The sequence below is a fragment of the Lampetra fluviatilis genome, chromosome 50, assembly GCF_964198595.1.
Source record: "Lampetra fluviatilis chromosome 50, kcLamFluv1.1, whole genome shotgun sequence".
NCBI lineage: Eukaryota > Metazoa > Chordata > Hyperoartia > Petromyzontiformes > Petromyzontidae > Lampetra > Lampetra fluviatilis.
The window spans coordinates 3,719,480-3,744,031 of NC_136324.1; the positions used below are offsets into that span (position 1 = coordinate 3,719,480).

A 24,552-nucleotide genomic window follows, 5' to 3' on the forward strand; every position below is an offset into this window, starting at 1 on the left:
GCAAACGTGAACCGGTGACGACGGCACGCGCCGCCCCCGGCTCTTTCTTGCGAATAACGAACCAGGACTTCGAGCGTCCGCTGCTAAGCGGGGAGGCGCGGCAAGTCGGTGAGTATTTATACTTTTTTTGTTATGGTCAATTCCACCCGCAGTAGTAACCCGGGGGGGTGGGGTAGTAATTCGAGAGGCGATCGCGCCCCATCGCCACTCGCCAGGGCGGCAATCTGTCGCCGTCGGCCCGCAATGCGCACACCCAGCTCGAGCTGTTGGTGGGGTTAAAAAAATCGGTCGGATGGGCGACGCAAGCTTGGCAGCCCAAAGTCAGAATCACAATCGGGGATATTTATTTATTTATACTGGAGGAATCCTACCAGACAAAGCACGCTAAAGGCATTAACTTATTTTCCAGAAGTGTTCCTGTCCACAAATGATAGCTCAACAAACTGGCCTATCATTTGGACATTTTTAGCAGCACAATAATCTAGGCAACCTTAAAGCATCGCGCTTGATCCAGGCCGATTGATTCACCGGTAACGGTGAATAAATCCGCAAACGGCGCCGCGCTCTCATCTTATTTTCCTTCGTCCTCACCCCACCTCACCCCGCTGCCTTCCCCCCCCCCCTGCTCCCCACAACAGCCATCGATGAGACGACGCGGGGGCCTTCAGTCGTTAGCCGGAAACCGCGGCGATCCATCACACGGTGGACCAATTAATTTAATTGCCGCTCGCGCGATGACAGATGTGGAAGTGAGAGTCGCGCGTGCCGCCCCCCCCCGCCCGCCAACCCCACCCGGTTGGCTAGCGGATAAAAACAAACGGCTCTGCTCTTGAGGCTGTGAACCTATGGGGGGGGGGGGGGGTCTCCTACGGCGGTGGACGTGGCGGTGCCATGGCCGACTCACCACGTTTCGTTTCCACGCCCGCTGCGGGAGCTTCCGCCGGGAAACCGAACGTACGACGTTTCCGCGTCGCCCGCGTAGCACGCAGTTCTCGACGGAAGCTCCCGGGGGCGTGACCCCCCCGCCCCCCCCCCCCCGGAAACCACAACTCCCGTCCGTTCATCTGTCCGTCATATGCTGTGCGATCCGTTCACATTAACCCAATTTTTTTTTGTTATTTTACCAGTGATGTCCCACACCCGGTTGAGGCATGGCGGCGTTTGCCACGGATTAAAAAAATCACACAAAACGCCGTCAGCTCGCGACCATCGCGAAGCCCGGGATTCACCGCGGAGCAGCCGGATCCCAGATTCGGAACCGAGATTTCTCGGCTCACAAGGCACGACTGCCTATTTCGGACGCGGAGCAGAAATTTGCGCGGAGCAGAAATTTGCGCCGAATATCGCCGCTTTGAGATCGGAAACGGAGCCGGCACCACCGCTCACGTTGAACCGCCTCGAGTGGCCGCAGAGGTCACGGAACCAGGCTGAGACCACAAGTCCCCGACACGAGCTCAGTGACCCACGGGGGGGGGGGGGGGGGGGGGGGGGCGCCACCTCAATTCGCTCGTCCGCTACTCACGTGGAACAGCGGCATGGTGCTGGCTTCCACGCCGCTGCGAGCCGTGGGACGTCCTGGCGAGAACAGGGGCCCCGGGCTGGCCTCCCGGTCCGAGCGGGCCCCACCGACACCGCCGCCTCGCCTCCTCCTGTGGGCCTCCTCCCTCTCCCGGTGTCGCCGGTCTCCATCCCCATCGGCCGAACCGTTGGCGCCCGAGAGGGTCTGGCGCGGGCGTTCGCAGCTGGTGGCTCGCACGCGCGCCCCACCGCCGCCGGCGCCGCCACCGCCGGCACCGCCGCTACGTCCCGTGGCCCACGACGGCCCCCATGAGGCCTGGCCGCAGTGGGCCAGCTCCTCCTCGTTGATGGGGCTGATGCGCTCGTCGCTCAGGTGCTTGAGGAGCGAGGAGTCTGCACGTGGGGAAGGGCGGAGAAAACAAGAGTGGCGTTGAGATCCGCGCGGACGTTCCCCCCCTTTACCTTTTCCCTCCTCTCCCGTGTAAACATTAGATCCTCTGCTGGTGGCCCCCACACCCTGTGAGATCTTCACTCAAAACCGCTCTAGAGGAGTTGTACATCCCTAGCTGCCACTGCTATTCAGTGGCCTCAAAGAAAATGTTTCGCTCCGGATGACCGCTGCAAAGTATGATCTTGTGTTTTGATTATAGTGTGCTGATCTTAAAAGTGCATTGAAAAATGTTGATACTCCTACTGATACTCCTGCTGTTATGGAGTGACTGATGCAGCCAGCTATGGCTGCAAAGTTTGGTAGTACATGTTACGTGTATCGTTTATTGTAAAATTTCAATCACAGTTCCTATGATCACTGTTACATTGCTTTAATAGCTTTATATTTGTTTGTTGTAGTACAGAGTTAGACTGATAACTTTACTCTAAATTGTCTTGTGGTTGTTATTGTTTGACTTGCATCCCACTGTGATTTTTACACACAGCATTGATATACGGTGCTTTTTCTGGAGATGTAGTCACTTTAAGATGTTCCTTGTTCATGTTTTTGTTTTTTGCGTTGCACCCGAGTCAAGAGCCGCATGGCTCACAGGGCTATACCAAATAAATGAAACAAACTGAAAAACCTGGATGAGGCAGTGAGCCCAATGCCCCCCCCCATTCCTTCACCAAGGCCCTATCGACGATCTCGGAAATTGTTTGCGGAATTTATGCCTTTGTTCTGTGATCGGTGCTCTGTTCAGAGCTCGCGTCCAGTTGAAATGAAAACAAAAATAAAATAAAAGTAAATAAAGATTCACACGGACAATCTCATTCTCGCAGCAGCACTCTGGATGATGAACGGGCTGCTGGGTGAAGGTCTCTCCCACCACGGAGTTGTTTGACCATTCTTCGCCACGATTGTCAGGGAGGCCTTGTGTAGAGGATGTCGCTCGCCACCGATGTCCGACATGACCGGGAGCCTAACTCAGGTCGACGGTTTTTATAACACTAACCACTGAGCCGCTGTTCCACTCCATAAAAAATTAATATAAAAATAATCATTTGCATTCAAAGGGCACGTAAATTCTCCAGAACCTCAATGCACCTTACACACAGATACATGCACACACAAAGACAAAGATCACCCTTATAGCCATAACATAATTTTGGGGCAAGTGCTGTCTGCGTGGGTGGCTAGCACCACGCCCGACCGCCTTTGTCTCCCCAGTAGCATTGTTTACACACTGCACCAAGTACTCATTTGAGGCCGAGTCGACCTGGGGGAGGCCCAGAACCGATTCAGATATTATAATCGATGTTGGCCGTGAGCAGAAAATCTAAATCCTGTCGCCGGGTTCGTAGCGCAACGCGCTAACCACTGCGCCACCGCTCCCCACACGCACACACAGAGGCAGAACGCTGCCACAGCGATGTAACTGGCAGCACGCGCTGGGCTTGTGCTGCATAGGTCACCGGTTCGATTCCATCTCCACCGCAGCCTTTGACACCGTGGTACAAGTTTCTCAAATTCCTCCTCTCCGCCTCTCTTCACCAAGCGGTGTAAACGACTTCACCGCAATGAAGCCGGTGGGCGGGTCGCGTATGGTGGGGTAAAGTGTGGGTGCCCCCAACTCTATATCCTAGACGCGCAAGAAAAGGCCCAAATAGCTTCTAGATGGGCTTCTCGAGATGTTCCCTCGAGTGGAGACTCTTCCGGCAGCAGTGGGCGTGAGTGGGGAATTGCAGGGCCGGCGCCTTTACCCCGACACCCCCCCCCCCCCCGAACGCCCTAGCATCAGGCGTGCCCGGGCACGTCACGCGAGCACCGGTTGCTCAACGTCACCATGTAAGAGTAGGCCAATGGACGACGATGTCGCGGGGGTGTTCTCTGCAATTCCCTCTGCAGCGGAGGGAGTCTCTTCCGTCGGGCAGTTAGGCGAGCGAGCGAGCCAGTTGTAGCGCTTGCGCCTCTGCAAGCGCGGCGACGCTGGCGCGGTTCGATGGGGAGGAAAACGAGTTCAATTAGGAACCCTGCGGGGCTCGGGTAGGGTCTCGACCCGGATTATTTCTGGGCCCTCGTTACGATTAATCTGCTTTGAGGGGTCACCGTCGCGAGCCTAAGCATCTGGAAGTTAAACAGATGAACGCCCAGGGCCAACGTTGCTGTCACTTTTACTGCGATTTATAATGAACGGGACGCGGGGTGGTGGGGTTGGTGGTGGGGCGGGGGGAGTGAGTGGGCGGACGGACGGACGGGCGGACGGGAAACAGGGAGAGCGGGGCGCCGCCATAACGGTGAATTGACTTCGTGATGAATTTTAACGGCCGAGCGAGAGTAGACTGACGGTGGTGACTTTCGTGCGTTGCGATGACGAGCGGTAACTAAGCGAGAGAACGTTTGAGGACCGTCCGTCTGGGATACTCCGCGAGCCCTCGAATGATCCGCGCTGGGCGCGTAGTCAAGTTCCGTGAGCGACCCTGTCTCGGACACAAACGTGTACGTTTGACCGATTATTTTTTTCTTCTTCTTTGAGCCATCATCTTCGCGTCATCACGAGACGGACGAATCCGTTCGGAATATTCTCGCGCAGCGCGGACCCCTTAGTCCGTGTCAGGGAACGGCCGCGCGGAAACGGATCCCGCAGAGCTACCTCCTGAAAGTCCGTTTTGAGTGACCACTGGTCCAAACAGTAGGGGGCAGCACTTTCCTACCCATTCTACCACGTGAGCGTAATCTTTTCACGTGACAGCCACATTTAAACTTTTCATTCTCATAGCTGGAATGGAGCCAAACTAAGCACGGAATCAAGTTTAATGTAATTTATTTTCTTGGTTGAGACCATTAACTCACTAAATTTGAGAACCCAGATTAATAACAACTTAGCCTCTGTGAGCCTATGGGTGCATGTGAGTCTACGGGTCTCCATGCAAGTCTATGGGTGTCTCTGTGAGTCTATGGGTCTCTCTGTGAGTCTACGGGTCTCGATGCGAGTCCCTGGGTCTTTTTGCAAGTCATCGGTGATCGGGCCGAGGCCATCAACGCGCTGCACGTGGGAACCCGGTTAAAACACTGGCAGTGGCTGAAACCCCGGAGTCGAACCCAGGCTCGCGGCGGTGTCAGCTCGGGGCTCACATCTCGGCCACCAGGCCACCTGACATTTTAAAGAACCTTGTTTCACCCTGGCGCCTTCAGAATGGTTCTTATTAAGATGCTAGGCAAGAGGGGGGGGGGGGGTCTGTCTTGTTCCATCACCGTGCCTTTATGCATTGATCATCATCATGATCGTCGTCGTCATCAATATCATCATGAGCCATGATCAATCCACTGCTGGGCCCTCTCCCCAAACCATTTCCATCTCTCACGGTCCTACGATGCAGCAATCGATCCTGCAGCACACAAGCACCTCCACGTGAGCCGATTCCATCGCTCCATCTCCACGGTGGATGGCCTCCCCGGTGCGTTACGTCCTTGGGCTGTAATTCCACTCTGGGTCTCAACCGCCGACAACCGCACGGGCCTTACCGGCTGATAGGTCTGGGCCCGAGTTCCCGGTTCGCCTTCGAACAACTACACTGGGTGTAATGACAAACAACAAATAACAACAACCGCTGTGCCAGGCTAGGTGCACCTTGAGCCCACGTGAAGTGTCGAAGGCTCAACTGGCAGGTCACGGGACTGACCCTGGTCCCATAGGTTTACCGACTCAGATGACTGGCAGAAGCACCACCTGTGCCCTGTACTGTTTTAGCCACCCAGCGCTCCGCTTGTTGTCGCGGTATACAAACAAGACAAAGATCCCCCGTATAGCCTTAACTGACTGTTGGGACAAGTGCTGTAAGCGAGCACCTATATAAGGCCGGCACGGCACATGAGGGGGTGGGTGGCCAGCACAATACCCAGCCGCCTTTGTCTCCCCAGTGCACGATGTCTACACACCGCACCAGGTACTCATTTGAGGCTGAGTCGAACTAGGAGAGGTCCAAGACCGGTTCAGACAATCGTCACTGGTGTTAACCGTGAGCGGGAATCTAAGTCGGGTCACCGGGTTCGTAGCTCAGAGCGCTAATGGCAACACTACCGGTAGAAAAACCGCTTGCGGTATACAACAACAACCGCCATTCGCCACTAAGTGGCGGTGACGTCACCACGACGCTTGTGCCAGGCCATGTGCACCTTGAGGCGGTATACACACACACACTCTGCATTTCCCCAGTTGTGTCCCTACACACGGCTGCCTCCGAACGTTCAGCGGCATCGTTGCACGCGGCCGTCCATTTGCTCCAACGTCGTGATTAGCGATCGATGGATAAGAACGCCAGGAAATGATGGTAGAACTTAATAGAGAGGGGTGCAGAGTGGGAGGTCAGGGTAAACACGCGAGCATTGTTCATCATTACGATATAATTTGCTGCCGTTCAATATCTCGTGCCCCCGAGCTTACGCTAAAATGTGGGACGCAATAAAAGAATGTAATTACTCTTATCATTATTAGTAGTAGCAGTCATAGTAATAACCATCGTGTATTCGTTAGAGCGGCCAGATAAAGGCGGTATGGGTGCCACGGTGGCGAGATGTTAACTCCCTCGCATGGTATGCAGGAGCTCGTGGGTTCGATCCCGACTCAGCCACCTGTACATTCGGAGTTTGCATGTTCTGCGCCGTGGATTTTTTTTATCCGGGCACCTCTGGTTTTTATCCCTCCACATTTAGAATCAACATCACGCATTCAGAGTATTTTGGCAGGACAAACATTTCCACGTGACGATAAGCCACTTTATATTCTTGGTTCTTTCGGTAAAGTCACGTAGAAGGGAAATAATAAAATAAAAAAATATAAAATAAATTTTACTGTTTAATATTTTTTATAATTTTATTATTCCCTTCTACGTGACTTTACCGAAAAAACCAAGAATATGAATCCCTGCAGTCACGAAAGCTTTAAATCAAAAGATAAGCCAGTTTGTTGAGCTCTCATTTGTGATTGCCAGGTCGCTTCCGAAAGAGAGCTCTTTAGCTCAGTGGGCTTTGCGAGCTGTTAAAATAAAAAAAAGTTGTTTAGTTTAGTTTAGTTTTTTGTTAGATATAAGTTAAAGGCACTCGCGCTCGCTTGGCCTGGGATGATCGCTGTTTGGCGACCACCGATTGCAGACGATTGTGGACAGCATCGAGCGTGGTCGAGTGGCTCTGCACTCGAGCGGAAGGTCACGAGTTCACATCCTGGGTAGGGGGCGGGTGGTTGACACAGCCCATCATCCATCCCTCCCTCCGGAGTTGACATGAAACAAGTACTGCTTTGTGTGGAAATCAAACACAGTGGTTGTCCGACGGAAAGACTTGACCCCCGCCATAGGAATGTGGAATATCCAGCACCGGTTGAGGGCTGTAAACAGGAGGTGTGCGCGCAGCCTCTCCGGTAGACGTGGTGATGTTGAACCAACGTTGGCTTGTATACCGGAAATCAATTTGACTTTACTTTCATTAAAGATGTCACAGCACACACAGGCGTGGTGATACTCAACAACAAAAATCCAGTTATCTCTGTCTCCCCAGTGCAGGAGTAGATATTGGGGCTCAGTCAATCTGGACGATGATAATGAAGATGATGCTTCTGCCAGGGTGGAGTAATGGTCAGCGCACTCGTGGACCTGCAGGTTCGATTCCATCTCCCTGTGCGGACGTTCAAGCAACGAGGGGGAAGGGGGGGTGGGGCAGGTTCTCCCCAATCCCCCGCCTCTGTCCACTCAGCGGCGTGAATGGGTTACCCACCACATTTTCCTAAGATGTTTGACCTGAGTGGAAAAGTAGGCCAACATATCCTGTGAAGGGGCTCTCTCCGTGGCTCCCTTAAGTCGAGACCCTTCCGCCAGTCGCGACATGAGCGGGCAGTTGCGGGGCTGCACCTTTACCCCTTTTGCCACAGCCGTGTGTGCCCCCCCCTCCATCGACTGGTACCCCCCTTTTTCCACTGCCACATCCGAGCCGAGCCAGGGCAGGGCTGTCACGGTACGAGTGTGGTATCACCACTGGCTATTCACCCTGCAGAGCCAGAACCAAACGGCGATGTACGCCGGTCTCGCAAGGCATCCGAATCTGACTCGGGGAGGGGGGGCCAAGCAGGGCCAGGGGGCGAGGCTAACGACGCGTTCGTCACGTGGCGCGTCAGTTGGTGCACCGTTGGGGGGGAGGGGGGGTGGTCACGGTGTTGCCGCGTCGTCTGCGTGCGTCATCTGCGTGCGTCGTCTGCGTGCGTCATCTGTGTGGGACATCAGCGGCGCGGCTCGTGCTTCTACAAAGGCGCGGCTCGGTTGTCGCCATCGCTGATCCATGGGCAGATAGCCCCGTTGGGTTATCCACTGCACATTTCGCCATTTGTTTCCACTTTCCTCTGCCTCGTGCCAATATGCTCAAGTGGTGCCCATTTGATTCTGGCGCCGATCTCTGATGATGTCGTCGTCAAGCCATTCTCTGTTAGAGGTCTTCCTCCCTCTCCAGTTCCTTCCACTGTAGCGGCGCGACTCGGTTGTACGATGAGAAAACAACATCAACGTCAACAACAGCAGCTGTGTACCGACGCTGGGAGAACCGGCCCTCCGCCGACGCGACACTCACCCTTGTTTTTGTCTCTCCGGGCCGCGGGCACGTGCTCGGGCGACCACTCACAGTCCAGCACGGGCATGGAGACGGGCCGAGGCTTCCCTGCGCGAGGGGGCCACGGGGACACAGAGGGCCAACGTCACCGTCACTGTCGTCGCCCAAAAGCCCGCGGCTTCCTCGGTATCAGTGGGGTGGTGGTGGGCGGGGTAGAGAAGTCCCGAGTGCCAGCCACAAGCGAAGCGCAACGCCTGAGTCGGGCGTTGGAAGCGAGGCGTCACCCAGCAGGTCGGGGGGCGGGGGGCGGGGGCGAGGCGAAGCGAAGCGACGCGGGGAAGCAAGAAAAGCGACACCGGGTGCAGAAGCGCCAGCACCGGAAGCAAGTTTGCCGTGGAGGTAAAAGCGACTGCGCCAAGCGGAGGCCCGTCCAATCTGGCAGTCAAAGAGTCGCCGGGAAGCCAAGCAGGGACGCGGTGAGCGAAAGCGTCGCCGGGAAGCGAAGCGGCGGCCACGAGAGAAGCGCCATGCGGGGTCGACGCGGTGCGGCAGTCGGTGTCCGGAACAGATTTGCATTGAGATCCGGCGGTGGTGGTCGTTTGCTCAACGTTACCGCGGGTCACCGCAGAGTTCGGATCTAGGCCGGGATTTAAATGCGTCCCGGTTTGGCCTGGAGCAGGAAAAAGTGGTGACCCCAAAATGCATCACCCCCAGAGATGGAACACGATGACACCCGGAAGCAGAGCATCGTCCAGAAGCAAAGCGTCGCCCAGAAGCAGAGCATCGCCCAGAGCCAGAGCATCGCTCAGAAGCAGAGCATAGTCTGAAACCAGAGCATCGCCCAGAAGCAGAGCCTTACCCAGAAGCAGAGCATCACCCAGAAGCAAAGCGTCACCCGGAAGCAGAGCATCTCCCAGAAGCAAAGCGTCACCCGGAAGCAAAGCGTCACCCAGAAGCAAAGCGTTGCCCAGAAGCAAAGCGTCGCTCAGAAGCAAAGCGTCGCCCAGAAGCAAAGCATCGCTCAGGAAACGTGTTGTTGTGTGGAAGATGGTGTCAATCGGACCCAGGAAGCAGAACTTCATCCGGAATCAGTATCGGTTAGTTTGCTGGGCTAACCGATACCGACGACTGCTGAATTTCGACAATATGCTACCAGTGTTTTAGACGCAGGAATGGATGATGCTGATGATGATGATGGGCCGAGTCGACCGTGGAATACGATTATTATTTCTGAACGTGCATCGTGGTGAGACCACGAGACGCAGTGGGTTAAATGGTGATCACAAAAACGATCGCGATGATTTATGACTGAGGAAGACTGACATCTCAAGAACTGTTTTCAGGAGAGTGCTGCCACCAGGGGAGATGTTTGGGCCGCGAATTCCGTTGTCGGCGATGAGAGTTTTAGCTTCGTGTGTGCGGGAGGAGGGAACCGGGGAACCCCGGAGACAACCCAGCAGCACCAGGCTGCTGCCCCCACGCCTACAACACCTGGCAAGCCCTGTAGGCGGTGCTGGTGGTGCTGGTCGCTCATCCAAGTAAAAGACAGGGTGGCCTCCCCACGCCGTGCGGGGAGCCCACGAGGCATATTTTTCCATACCTCACCGTCGTCGTAAGCGAGTGCCGACAACCCCACTTAGCTTGCGAAATACGATGAGACCGGGGGTGGGGGGGGTGGCGGGTGGTGGTGGTGCGGGGTGGTGAGACGTGGTCACGGCCGGCGGCCGTGCGGCTCGCGGTCAACGAAACCCCCAGAGCGGTCGCGACCGCTCGTCGAAAACAAAAGCGAAAAAAAACAACGCAGCGCCACGCGAACGGCCAGTACGCCGGCCAGCACGGTGATGGCGGAGGAAAAGGAAAGAAAGGAAAAAAAAAACCGCCGACGGCTGCGGCGCGAGAACGAAACGCTTGCGCCGTGGAACGTCGCGACACCCGGTTATTGATGGGAGGCGGACGGCAAAAAAGGATGCGCAGAGGGGGAACGTTTTATAATCGCACGCGGGACTTAAAGGATTTGAGAAGTCGCTCTTGACCCCCTGGCCCGCGACCTCCTGACCCGGCGAGCAAACCCACGATCAAAAGGTGCTATTGTAGCCGCCGCTGCCGAGCGTTATTAACCATGAGCGGCCCGGCTTGACCCGGCTAGGCGGCGAAGCACGTGCCGTGGCACGTGGGGGATTTTGCCGGAACGGCGCCGACAGGACGGGCGCCAGAGGTCGCAAACGGGTTTGATTCCGTACCCGTACCCGGCCGCACCAGGGTCGCAAACGGGTGCCCGTACCCGGCCGTACCCGTAACCCTACCCGTACTCGGCCGGGTACGGGTAGGCTACGGGTATCGGGTACCTGATTGCGACCTCTGGGATGAAGCCATGTTGCAGGTGCGGGTGGGTTGATTCTAGGAACTTGAATTGTGAGAAGAGACAAGACGTTGGGAAATGAGTGACGAACAGTTACTCACCAGTGACTCACAGTCTACCCGTACCCGTACCCGGCCGCACCAGGGTCGCAAACGGGTACCCGTACCCGGCTGGGTACGGGTAGCCGGGTATCGGGTAGGGTACGGGTAGCCGGGTATCGGGTAGGGTACGGGTATCGGGTACCCGGTTGCGACCTCTGACGGGTGCTTCGACCCGAAAAGGGAATGGGCCCAGATCGCTCCAGTAGCAGCAGCCGAAGCGAAATTAATTAAATGTAATAAATAAATAAATAATAATAATCATGATGATGTATAGAATCTAGGAGCTGTCGCGGTTGGTGGGGTAATGGTCAGTGCGTGCTGAAGATGAAGTCACCGGTTGCGATGCAGAGGTCACCGGTTCGATTCCAGAAGTTCACGGCGAATCTGGCAACGTGCACCAACTAAAAACTCGCTGCTTTGGGCACAGCGACGAGTTGCTTTCCCGTCGTTAAAGTCACGTCTCCAAAAGCGTCCGTCTCTCTCTCTCTCTCTCGTGCGCCTCTTCAGAGTTTCATGCTTTTGCTACCCCAGCCCACCGTTCAACAGCTGCCCCCCCACACCCCCCCTTACCCCCCACCTCCCCCCTCCTCCGACAGAAGCAGCAACAACGTCCGATTGCGGGGTGCTACACCTGCGAGATAACCAAACAGAAGCTGCAATGGTTGTTAAGCGCAAACCTATACTTCCGAAGATACCCAAACGATCGTTAAAGAGTCCGCGCGCAAGCGGCCCCCGCGCATCGGTGACTCGGCAACAGCGCGCTCATCTGTAGGCCTGGCCAGGCTCGCACACTGGTGATGACACACCGCGTGAAAACCCACCGAGCCGGAGAAGTGAAATCGTCGCCGCAAGCGTGGCGCTCGTCACCCCCACCCCCCCTCCCCCATCTCCGCGCTTGTTGCCGTCTCTACCATCGGCCAATTTCGCGATGAAACACTCCGGGGGTTTCGGGAGCCGTCATCTTGCGGTGCGCGCACAGCGCACCTCCCCCAGCTGGGCTCAGGCCGTGACGACGCGCGTCGCCTTCCAATTCCAACCGGCCCACGGCCAACGAAGACGCAAACAAAGCGTCCAACGCTCACGCCGACGCCGCGGCCGCCGCCACCGGGATTGTTAAGTAAAGGCCCAGCCCTGCAATTGCTTGCCTACACCGCCACTGCTGTCTCCCCACTGACTAAAGGGAGGGCATGAACGTCCGCCACAGAGATGGATCGATAAAGTGATAGCAACTCGTGCGGCGGCGAAGGTGTTAGGCGGATTGCTACATCGTGGGATTGTGGCTGGGGGGAGGGGGGGGGGCCTTCATCCAGCGGTGGATTAAGCGTGGCCGACGATGATGACAATGATGATGACGAGGATGAACACAAGTGTTAGCTGACACTAACCTCTGGAACAGTCCCGACTATGCGCTCAACTTTCATTCAGTTCGGCTCAAACCTCGCATCGATCGACGGGCGCTCAGAAAAGCGTGCCAAACATCGCGCAGTGGCGGTAGCGGCGATGGCGGTGGTGGCAGCGGCGATGGCGGTGCTACAGGCGATTATTATTATTTCAACAGCGCTGACTCCGCTTCAAAAGCCCCGCTTAGGGCTACCTGGTTTATGTTTAATTTATTGTTTTCCCTTCCCTGCGTTCCGTGGGGCCACTGGATAATCGTAGCCGTGGAAAAAGCCGAGACCAATACCAATACAACCGCCATTCGCCACTAAGTGACTGTGGCATCACCACGTCGCCTGTGCCAGGCCAGGTGCACTTTGAGGCCACATGAAGTGTCGAAGGCTCGCTGACGGGAGGTCACGTGACAGACCCAGGTGCCATGGGTTGGCTGTCCGAGATGACTGGCAGATGCACCAGCTGTTCTCCATACTGTGCCAACTTGCTGTATTTTATCCACCTGGCACTCCGCTCATTGTTGTGAGCATCGCTCCTCTGCCTCCAGTTGTTGTTGGAGAGGAACTGCCCCCAGCTGCCCAGTAGCATCTTTCGCGAGCCTCCTGCATAGAGGCCACGCCATTCATCACAGATGCCGACGTCGGTAGGATATTCTTTTTCCTCTCTCCTCCTCCTTCTCCTCCTTCTCCCCCTTCGGCGGTTTGTCGAGGCGCTGCGGCCCAGTGATCGTGTGGCGCTCGCGCGTCCGCTTTAGCCGGGTTCGAACCGCGACCCGTTTTGGCGGAAGATCAATTTTCCTAGGCTCGCGATGACATGCGTCAGATCGCTCGGTTTTAGACACAAAGACGTTTGGCAGCTGGCTTCAGTAACAACAGCTCAGGGACAGAAGAATCGCGGAGACACTTCGACCCAACCACCGATTTAAGCTTAAAATAATAAGATTATTTGGCGGTGATGCTGCTGCTGTATTGGCAGTGGTGCACACAAACACAATTAACTACAACAACACAAATCAACACTATCGTCAAGAACAATGCAGTGGCCTTAAGTGGAAAAAAAAGTAGAAAAGGCAACATTTCGGGCAATGGGCCGTCGTCACAGCGCACACACGTGAAGACGTGGGTCACGCTCATCCAGGCGGTGTTCAATGGGATCGGTCGGCGATGACACATTCAGTGGGGGACCACGGAGCTCATCCTGTGCAGCTGACAAATGTGGGACCATGGCACCCCGCTCTGGAGAACAGCCTGACGGGTTCGGTGTGGGCCCCACTCGCCCGTTATAATAAGAGTGAGATTATTTGTCGATGCTGCCGCTGCCACGATGGTTGGCAGTGGTGCACGAGCACGATTAAGCAAGCAAAAAACCCTCAACGCAATCGTCAATGGCACCACCCTGGCCCTTGTTAATCGCGCATCGTCTACGCGCCGCGTGGGAGTTGAATTGATGCCCTTTCCGCCTTGCGAGCCGAGCGTAAAGACGTCTCTGCCCGTGCCGCCCCTTCAGCGATTCGGCTCGCGCGGCGACCAAACCGCCGCGGTGGTGGTCGCACGCGATGCGTGGCAAAAAAATTATATATATATTATAAATTCGACATCACCGTGTAAAATAATTTATTAAACGTTTAATTAATAAACACGCTAACGATCAAGTAAATGAGATGGGATTTGCACGACACCGGGGCTGCGAGCGTCGCCAGAATGATTAGCGTCTCGGATTTCCGATCAGTCGCGTTTTATTAGCACGTCACCCATGGCGAGGCATTAATCTAACGACAAATAATAATATAACTTCTACTGCACATCATCTCCAGACAGGATCATGCTGCTGATGTTGCTCCGCGCCAAGAGCCGAGTCCGTCAAACACAATCGGAGCAATTTCCCGCTCAGACGATCATTGGTACTCATCTCCTGTTTGCAGCCCTGCAGAGCCAGTGCGGTGGAAATTCCACATTCCTATGGCGTGGAGGACGAGCCTATCCAAATAAGACACCTGGTGTTGCCATCCCCACAAGGTGGTCATCATTTTATCGACCACAGAGGGAGGGATGATGAGCCGATTAAATGAATCCCCCCCTCGACTAGGATTCAAACTCGCAACCTTTTGACTGCGAGCCGGTTGGCTCCGTAGGGGGCGATGGAAGTTAAACATGCACACAGACATCCACTCCGGTGCTTCTCGTGACGACTTGAAGCCAGTGAGCAGCAGAAGAGAGCTCAGGATGGGGACAGCATGGAGGCGGTTTGAGCCAAAGCAGGTCATGGGGGTCGTTTGACCATACTTCACCGCGCCGGTCGGCACGGGTTGGCAAACGGCCTCGCTCTCCGCCGGCGTTCACCGTAGCCGTGAACCGAAGCCACCGGTGCGCTCTCATGGTGCGAGCGCGCTAACTGCTGTGCCACCCACCGCCCCCCCAAAGCTCCCACCACCTCCCCCCCCCACATTATAAATCTCGTTTTTAATTAAATCATACCGGGAGTGATTCTGCGAACAATTTACACGTGTTACAGCGCAGCCGGTCTCGCGGATAATATATTCACGAAATCGGTGGCGACGTTCGCGTAGATACAGCAACGGCGAACACAAGAGCACATTCGTATTTTGACAAGATTAAAACCCTCCCCCCCCTCCGCACGTCTTCCCATAACCTGCCTCGCACGCAGGCGGAAATTTGCCTGCCGACGCTTTTCCCAAATCGATCCGACCTTCATTCAGGGCTCCCGCGTCGCATTCCCATTTTGCCATCGCCGGTGCGAGTTTTTTTTCGTGTTTCCCCCCCCCCCCCCCCCAGTTTACAATTCGGCATCTCTCACTGGGGAGCGGTGATTTTTCCATCGACTGGCCGTGGAATCGTTACCACCTTCGGATCCGTGTCTGCGCGCGCCCTCTCGCTACGCGACGGCGTTGAGTTTGCCGCAAGGAAAGGGGCCCCCCTTTCCTGCGGCCGGTGGCATCGTCGTCGTACCGGGTGGGAGGGACGATGGCCGGCGGTCGAGGCCGACTTCGCCAGCGACAGCTCGAGGAGGGAGCAACGCACCCGCGGGCACGTCCACGATGACCGCATTTGATCACGTGATGCGGATCGTCACACCTCGCGAACGTGCGGATTGGGGGCTTTCATCCGCGTGAGAATGGATGTCTGCTACCGAGGAGACGGAGTGATGACCGCATTGGCTCACGCGCAGGAGCTAGATTGGATCATCACGTCGCTCGACCGGCCGCGAGGGGTTTGGCGATGGCTCGGCAAGGCCTTCATCCAGCAGCGGATCGATAGCGGTTGACGCTGACCGTCGTCGCAACCGCAACAATCGTGAGCTCACTTTGGCTTGGTGACAAATGAAGGTGGGGGAGTGGGTCAGCTAAACGGAATTATGACATTTCACAAGGCGGCTAGCAGTCATGGCAACGATGATGAAGATGATGCTGAAGGTGATGAGGATCCACTGGACCTGCTAACCACGGCCGTGCGAGGCCAATTGTCCGATTAGGAATTCCGGCTAATCGCGCTAATCACCGCGCGGGCCTGGCACGACACGGAGCCGCGTGGACTGCCCGTCCCGCCAGAGGATCAGCGTTAAAATTGGAGCTTAACCTCCGCAGGGCGTCCCCCCCGTCTGGGTCGGCACGCCACATCCTGTCTGTCCCTGTGCACCCACTGACAACTCAGCAGCCGCATCACCATATCACGAGTAGCACTGTGTACTCTACAACGACTGTGGTGGTGGTCGACTCGCCCACAAAGTTGGTGCACGTTAAAGTCACCGACCCCAAGGGATGATGAGAGAGGAAGATGGGCAGAGTCGACGCCCTCCCCCCTCCCCTCTCGGTTATCCACCACCCCACCCCAACGAGGAATTGAACTCGGGGAAAACCTTCTGATCGCCGAGCCATCAGGCACCGGTTAACACACAAAGGTCACCGGGAGGTGGGGGGAGGGGCGATTTGGAGGTACGGCGGTGGTGGCCACAAACCACTAGAAGAATCAGAATCCTCCCTCCTCTTACAAACACGGGGGTTTGGGGGGGTTGGGAAGGAGGGGGGGGGCAGCAGAATCTCATCTCAGCAGACACACTTTAATCACGCTGGCATTAAGTGTACTTCCAAAAATATAATGGGGTTTTGTGTTTTTAACGCGTGCGTGCGTGCGTGTGTGCGTGCGTGCGTGCGTGCGGTGCGATGGGGGAGGCCCGGAAGGGTGGAAAAAATAAATCGAGGCTGTCCTCTTCCCGACGTCCGTCCATGTTTCACGAATCAAAACAAACAAAGCGCGAGCGCACGCGTGCGGGAGGGCGGGCGGGCGGACACGCGCACGCACGCACGAGCACGAGCCCACTCCGCCACTCTGAGGCTTGTGAGCAACGCTCCGTCGTCACCGTCTCATTACGCTGCCTTTTGTTTTTGTAATTCAATTCCCGACGGGACCTCCGGAATCGGCATCAGCCATAAACCTGCCAGATCTCTCTTCATTTGGTTTTCATTTTCTTCGGGGGCGAATGCTGTTCATATTTTATCCGTAGCTGCTGCTGGTGATGATGGTGATGATATTTGGAAAATTATTATTATCATCATTATCACCACATGTTCTGACAATTTTCTCAGCAGGGGTGTGCGAGTAATCTGCGGTGTAAGTTATTGTTTTTTATTTGGAAAAATTTGAGCCGCCACCCCGGCACAAACACAATGGCCTGCTCTTGCTAGCGACCTCCAGGGTCAGCGTGACCAACAGGCTGTTCGACCGACAGGCTTGACAAGAGGATTGTAGAGGTCCACTGATGCCAACCTTCTCCTCCCACCTCCCCGGAGTGGAGGTTTGGTCTCAAAACCACCCGTGAGCTGCAGAAGATGAACGTGGAAACATTCAGGAAACAAAGAGACCTTGGAACCAAACCCTCCAATCACGGTTTTGGGCCTGGGACCTCTCATCCTCTCGTCAAACCTGGCCGCCGTCGAAGCGTCCTGTAGAGTGCTGCCAAGGTTGGAGGCCTCACACGCCCAACGGGCGAGTGGGGCCACACCAACTCGTGAGGTCGTTGGCTAGAGCAGGCCATTGTGTGCCGGGTGTGATGGTCCAAATTTGTGACCTACATGTCGACCCTGACACCTGCTGTATATTTGGAGTTTGCATGTCTCTCTCCCCGTGGTCGCGTGGATTTTTTCACTGGGTCCTTCGGTTTTTTCCCTCCACATGTGGAAACGTGCGTTGAGGTTATTTGGCTAATTTGTGGCCAGGTGTCGCGTCTGAAATAGATCTAGATAGCTCAGTGGGCCTTACCTGGTAAAATAAAAATAAATAGTAATCGTAATGTCTCATCGCTGACCCAACCATCGTGCCCGTCTGGATGAGCGTATCCCCCATGTTCGCGTACGTGCTGTGAAGACGGCCCATTGTCTGAAGTGTCACATTTTATACATTTGCTTATATTTAGGGCCACAGTGTTGTTATTGACGAACGTGTTGGGTATTTTGTTGTGATTTTAATTGTTGTTGTGCGCACCACTGCCAATGCAGCAGCAGCAACAGGCATCACCGCCAAGAAATCTTCATATTATTTTCGGCTTAAATCGGAGGCGGCTGGGTCGAAGTGTCTCCGTGACTCTATTGTTCCCAAGCTATTACCGAAGCCAGCTGCAAAACGTCTCGAATACAAAACCCGTGCGATCCGACCCGTGCGATCCAAAGCATGCCGTCGCGAGCCTAAGAATCGATCCTTAGCCAAACGTGTCCTGGTTAGATGCCTGTACACCACACCACTGCCAATGCAGCAGCAGCAGCAGATAATTAATTGAAAAGAAAAATACAATTGGAGCATGGGGAGGAGACGTGACGACTAGAATGTACGACGATGGCCGACGGTCAGGCAAATAACAAAAACAATGAGTGGCGACCAAGGAATGGAAGCGTGTCCGACAGGACGTCCAGCGCTTGGGAGATGGAGCTATCAAAAAAATCACGTGGTGGCGCAAGTGCTTGCTGGATTTTATGACATCGCAGGATCGTGAGAGATGGCGACGACTTGGGGGTGAGGGGGGGTGGGGGTGTCCTGGATTGACTGCAGCTGAAGAATACGAGACTCAGTGGGGCCTGCCCTCAGTGTCTACTCCCGGAGCCAACCGCGTTTTAATTCCACAACAAACGCCAATAAAAGCCTCCGTTTGCTCTCGTGGCCCTGTCACCTACAAGTCGTTTCCACTTCCACACTTCTCTTGAAGTCCCCACGGTGAGGGGGGGGGGGGGTTCTCCACAAGAAACGACACCACCACCACCCCCACCCACCCACGCGCACCCCTCACACCCAGGGACATCGCAAGCCTGGGACAGACACAGCTCTCTCTCGGAACGACAGCCGGGGGGCTTTCCCGGAGCACTTCTCCGCCACGAAATAACATCAAATCCACCAAGAGCTCTCCTCTCGTTAATATTTCACACGCGTGGGAAAACTCGGCTGGCTCCGGGTGCCGCACGGATGCCAACGACGAATTTGCGAGATGCTGGACGGTGTTGATAACGTTGCTGTGGAATGACAAATCGGTTGATGGGCTTTTTGTTAAATATATATATTTTTTTGCGTTGAGTCAGACCGGAACGTATTTGATTTGACACACAGCGTAAGACAGGACGAGAGTGATGTCCTCTTCGAATGAGCATTGAGGCATTTGACGTGCATCTCCCGTTTACAGCCCTGCAAAGAAGCCAGTGGTGGAAATTCCACATTCCTATGGTGGGCGGGGTGAGTATCTCCTGAGGACAAAGACTTGGTGTTTTGACTTCACCCACAGAGCGGAACTCACTTTATCGACCCCGGAGGGATGACGAGGCATGATGGGTTTGAGTCGACCCACAACCTGGATTAGAACTCGGAAGAGCCCTTCTGATTTGCAAGCTGCAAACTCACGAAGTCTGACCCCACAACTGTCCAGAAAAAAATACTCCAAAAGTGACTAATTTGGAATCCAAACCCATCCTAAAAAACATGGATCTTTTGAGGCTTTTCTGGGCGTCCTTGCCTATTCACGTCCAACAGTAAACGATCATTGGTCTCGCCGAGCCTGAACCTGCCGATGAGACACGTGAATGTCGAAGCCGGTCCAGTGTTTGCTTAGTATGACACCAGGCGCCGTTGTAAAGTCACTCCCAGAAGGCCGTGTGACCAATGGGGTGTAAAAAAAAAAACTCATACAAATTATTCAAAACAAACGTATTTTATAGTTGATAGGTACGGAAAAGGGGGCGTAATTCCTGCCTGCTTAATTTCATTACTTGTCACCATGATCCTTCTCCACTAGGACGCCGATGATGATTTTTCGTTCAATAATAAGACAATCCAAAGGTCGGCATCTCCCATCTCAGGTGAGCACTGGAAGGAACTCACCAGGGTTGGCTGCCCTGCTGCTAATGACCCACCCCGAGCTGTCCAATCACAGCACCGATATGAATATTACGCAACCGTCACACGACTGGCCAGCACTGTTCTCTCCGTGACCCCTGACCTCTCCCCCCGGGGTGGTCTCACCGTAAGACGAGGGACGCGGCCGGCGCTCCGATCCCGGGCCTCCGCCTCCCCTGCCGGCGGCCGATTGGCCGAGCTCGCCGTTGCCGTGGTAGCAGGGCAGCAGGGTGCGTCCCCCGTCGGCGACGCGTACCAGGCGCTTGCGGTACTGCTGGTCGAGGCACGAATTGGGCGACTCGCTGCGGCGCGCCAGCGACAGAGCCTCCACCCCGGCCGCAAGCGGCGCCGGGCCGCACTGTTCGGGCTTCGCCTCGCGGTCGCTGGGGCGGTGGCGGTAGAGAGGGGCGGAGAAACAAAAATGAGAAGATATTTTTTAGATGATTTGCGGCGTTTATCCGATGAAACGTGCCTCGCGAATGTTTATATACGGCGCTTGAGAGTTAAGGCGATGGCAGCGGCAGCGGTAACGTAATCGAGGATTTCAAGGGTTAACGGGGGACAGGAGGGAAATTACAGGCCGACAACAACAACAAAACAACCACAGCGACAACAACCACTTTGTGATGATGACGGTGGTGGTGGTGGTTGTGGTGGTGATGATGGTGGTTGTGGTGATGGTGGTGGTTGTGGTGATGGTGGTGGTTGTAGTGGTGGTGGTGGTTGTGGTGGTGGTGGTGGTGGCGGCGGCGGCGGCGGCGCTGGTGTGAGCGTACTGCGTGTTGAACTAAGTTCGCAACGTTCGCAGCCGACCGTGCGAATGGGAGGTGCGGGGGAAGGACAACAAAACCAAACACAAAAACAAGTCCTAAAGCCATCACAGGAGGTGCTACTAATAGCTCGCTATTCGCGAACACCACTTGTCCCAAACGTCCGCTAACGGATCCCCCGCGGAGCTTTGTGTGTCCGTGGGCAGCCTCACCGTGGCGTGTACGGCTCGTTGGGGGGAGGGGGGATGAAGAGGTTGAGGAGAGCCGACTTGGGTCGCTTGGAGGGCGTTTCGACGACCCTCACCGGGGAGCATGGGTTGTGCACGGGACTCACGCCCGCCAGACCCTGGGGGGTAGGGGTTGGGGGGGGAAGAGATGGGGGAGGATTGTCATCATCATCATCATCACCGGCAGCAGCATCATCAGTAGTAGCATCATAATCATCATCATCAGCATCCGCAGCAACATCATCATTATCAGTAGCAGCGTCATCATCAGTAGCAGCATTATAATCATCAGCAGAATCATCATCATCAGTAGCAGCATCATAATCATCAGCAGAATCATCATCATCAGTAGCAGCATCATAATCATCAGCAGAATCATCATCATCAGCATCCGCAGCATCATAATCATCAGCAGCATCATCATCAGCATCCGCAGCATCAACAACATCAGCAGCATCCGCGGTATGATCATCATCAACAGCAGCATCATCATCAGTAGCAGCATCATAATCAGCAGCAGCATCATCATCAGCAGCATCCGCAGCAGCATCATCATCATCATCAGCAGTATCATCAGTCGTAGCAGCAGCATCATCATGGCCCTTCTACATCAGAGCACATAAATCAAGATTTACGTTCAATTCGTGTGCTATTATGAAGGGCCATTGTCCGAAACGTTGCCTATAATACATGTATTATCCTGCTAAGGCCACACGTAGTGTTATTGACGAACGTGTTCAGTGCATCTTGTCTGTCTCGTATGATACTCTCTCTCTGTGAAATGAATAATGAGCCCGGGAGTAACAACATGGCATATGATTTGCATACGCCTTGCCTAAATAACAAATAAGCTATTGTCACGTTACGCGATTCATAATAATTATAATTTTGACCTTTAATCAACTATTCATTACACCACTGTGCTCCGTACTGCGATCGTTGTTCAGCCAAACATATACTTAGAGGAATAACGGCCTAATTAAGGCATCCGCTCTCTTGGGGTGAGGGAGGGGGGGGGGCGGTGGATGGAGGAGGGGGTGGTGGATGAAGGGGCGGTGGATGGAGGGGGGGGGCGAGCGGAACCCAAACAATAGCCGTGGTGGTGCGTAATTCATCCGATACGCATGGGACAGCGTGCTCGCAACAATAGGCGCCTTTGGATCCGCTATGCACCCCCCCTGCCCCCCCCCCCCCACAAGCCAATCGCAATTAGCGATGCTGCTCGCGGCTCTGGGATTGTGGCTCCATCCAGGGATTGGTCCGGAGTTTGGCCGACAGAACTCCACTGCTACGTAAGGTTACCCACGTTTACCCCCCCTCCCCCCCGTGCGGATTGCCTGGGTGCAAAGCAATCATTCCAATGCTCTCCGTCCACCCCTCCGCAAGGCGTGGAGTTGTAATTAAAGAGACGAGGTTTTAAAACAAACATTTTTAATCCCGTTGTTAGTTCGGGGCAGACCAACACCAAGGCGACTGCGTGCCAACAGTTGCATCTTAATCTTTGTTTTCTAACACACGAGCCAACTAATTATAGAAAATAAATAACGCCAATTATTTATTTGCCAGACATTGCCACGCTGGTGTGGTGGTGAGCAGCACACCGGCCTTGCCAATACAGAGGTCGCCAGTTCGATTCCATCTCCTGGAGCGGAAGCTGAAACAACGGAGCCAGCTTCTCAAATCTGCCCCCATCCCCCACTCCCCCCAACCACCTCTGTCCACCCCAAGTCAACCTTTTCCCGTTCCGATGACGTACTTTGACGTACGTCATCAGTTTTTCTTCCGATTCCATTCCGAAACCGGAAGAAACATTTAAATTAAACAACTTTTAATCTGTACCGAGGCTCCCACAAGGCCTTGCGGGAGGGCGTGTGGCACAGTTTGGCGCCGGCTATCGTAGAGTGCGGTCGTGTCGCTACAGTTCTCTGCGGTGAGTACAATAGCTTTCAATATAATGGCGCTCGCGCTAACCGCAGTGAACGGGAGCCCCACCCTGCAGCATGCAGACGTCTCGGAACGGGAAAGGATTAATGGATCAGCAGGCCACGTGGTGGTGGCGGTGGTGGTGGGGTAACGTGTGGGTGCTACCACTCATGCCTCCCGGCATGGAGTCGTCAGCCAAATCGCCTGTCTGGAGCCCCCTCTGGCGGATGCCCTTCTGCCAGCAGTGGCACGAGCAAGCAATTGCAGGACTGCACCTTTACCTCCTGGGATGTCCGTCCAATTCCTTTATGGGGAAGGCGTTGCACTCCACTTGCCGGAGTTTACAAACTCACTTTCTTTCTCCGACAGTCGCCATTTCTTTGACGGGACGTTAACCCCGGATCGCGACGATTTGCCACGTCACGATTCGTGACACCCCAAAATAGAACATGGTCCAAAACCACGATTGCTAACCATGAACCCTAGAAATCATGACAATTCATCCAATCGCGCTCGTGGGGGCTCGCCGCTCGCTCTCCTTGCCCCTCCCCACCTGCAGCGCCAGCGGCTTCCAGCGCATGTTCTTGAGTGGCGCAGGGTCCGAGTTGAGAGTGCACTGCGGCCTCTTCTTGAGCGTGATGGTCACTCCGCTGGGGTCGTGGCGCAGCGCGTTCACCAGGTTCCGCAGCTGCCAACCCACCTGGGGAGGGGGGGGGGGTCGGAGGTCGAAACGAGAGAGGGAGGGGGGCGAGCGTAAAAACGTGGCATCGAGGCGTGGATCTATCGGAGGGGGAGATCGCGGACGACGTGGTGACATCTGCGGAATTTTAAAAGCGCGGCCTTTCACGACCCAATGTCGTGTCGCGTACCCTCCGCCGCCTCGCACAGCACAAGGTGGGCAAACGTCGCGCCGACGCATTCTTGTTTCGACACGCGCTCCGCCGGCAATGTTGGGAGAGAAATCCACAACACCGTTTGACGATTGTGCGCGACATTTCTCCTCCGGTATTTGGGCAATGAATAGGAGGTGTGTGATGTGTGTGAGGTCAGGTGGACAGCTATGGGGGGGGGGGGGGCAAGAGTGGAGGAGATTTTCACAGTTCCGGCAATCGACCGGTTGACGCTGGCTGTAACTACCGGGGGCCGAGACCATCGACTCGCCGAACCTGCGAGGCAGCTTGGGTTTTAGTTCGCGGTTAAAATTGTGCGTTTCGAGCGGGAGCATTTCGGCAGCATCTCCAACCGGCCAAAGCTTCTCGCCTCCCCCCCCCCCCCAACAGCGTCCTCCCCCTCCCCCCGCAACCTCCATCTCATCCACCACTCTTCAGCCAGACACCACTTCTCTCGGCAGGGCAGGGGGCAGGGTGCAGGGTCGTGGTGGGAGGGAGGCGGAGGGGGAACTGTGGGAAAACTGGCAATAAAAAATATAAGAAAAACAGTAACGGGATACTTTATCGTGCCTATTAGCGGGGGCCGTGTAAACACGATTTACGACCACGCTTTATTGTGGAAAACACTGCGAATTATTAGCATGCCCGTATTAAGAGAGAGTGCACGTGACAAAAAAAAAACTGAAAAAAAATTAGTATTATTTTTTATGGGGCAGATCACAATTTTCCTGATTAATACGCCGACGACAGCGGCGACGCCGGGAGACCCTGCAGAAAAACTCTTTACTCTGCGACTTCCCCCTCCACATCTATCTTTACCCCCCCCGCCCGCCACCCACCCACCCTTCAACTAGGAACTTCCAGCTGCGACGAATAATTACGCTTAAAACATTCCACCGACGAAAGCACAAAACAACCAGCCTACCCCATCAACTACCACCGTCACCGCCGCCTCCTCCGCCTCCA

The 24,552-nt window shown here is 55.1% G+C and overlaps 1 protein-coding gene across 4 annotated transcripts in view; it reads right to left on the bottom strand.

Annotated features, from left to right (window-relative positions):
• CNKSR2 (connector enhancer of kinase suppressor of Ras 2) overlaps positions 1 to 24,552 on the bottom strand; it is a 191,898-nt gene that overhangs the window by 43,578 nt on the left and 123,768 nt on the right. For all 4 annotated transcript variants that reach the window (XM_078878248.1, XM_078878247.1, XM_078878246.1 and 1 more), the window contains 5 exons: positions 23,250 to 23,396; positions 20,759 to 20,892; positions 19,903 to 20,159; positions 8,561 to 8,647; positions 1,523 to 1,911 (listed from right to left, as the gene is read on the bottom strand). In XM_078878248.1, the coding sequence (XP_078734374.1) occupies positions 1,523 to 1,911; positions 8,561 to 8,647; positions 19,903 to 20,159; positions 20,759 to 20,892; positions 23,250 to 23,396 (1,014 nt within the window). The remainder of the gene's footprint in view (positions 1 to 1,522; positions 1,912 to 8,560; positions 8,648 to 19,902; positions 20,160 to 20,758; positions 20,893 to 23,249; positions 23,397 to 24,552) is intronic.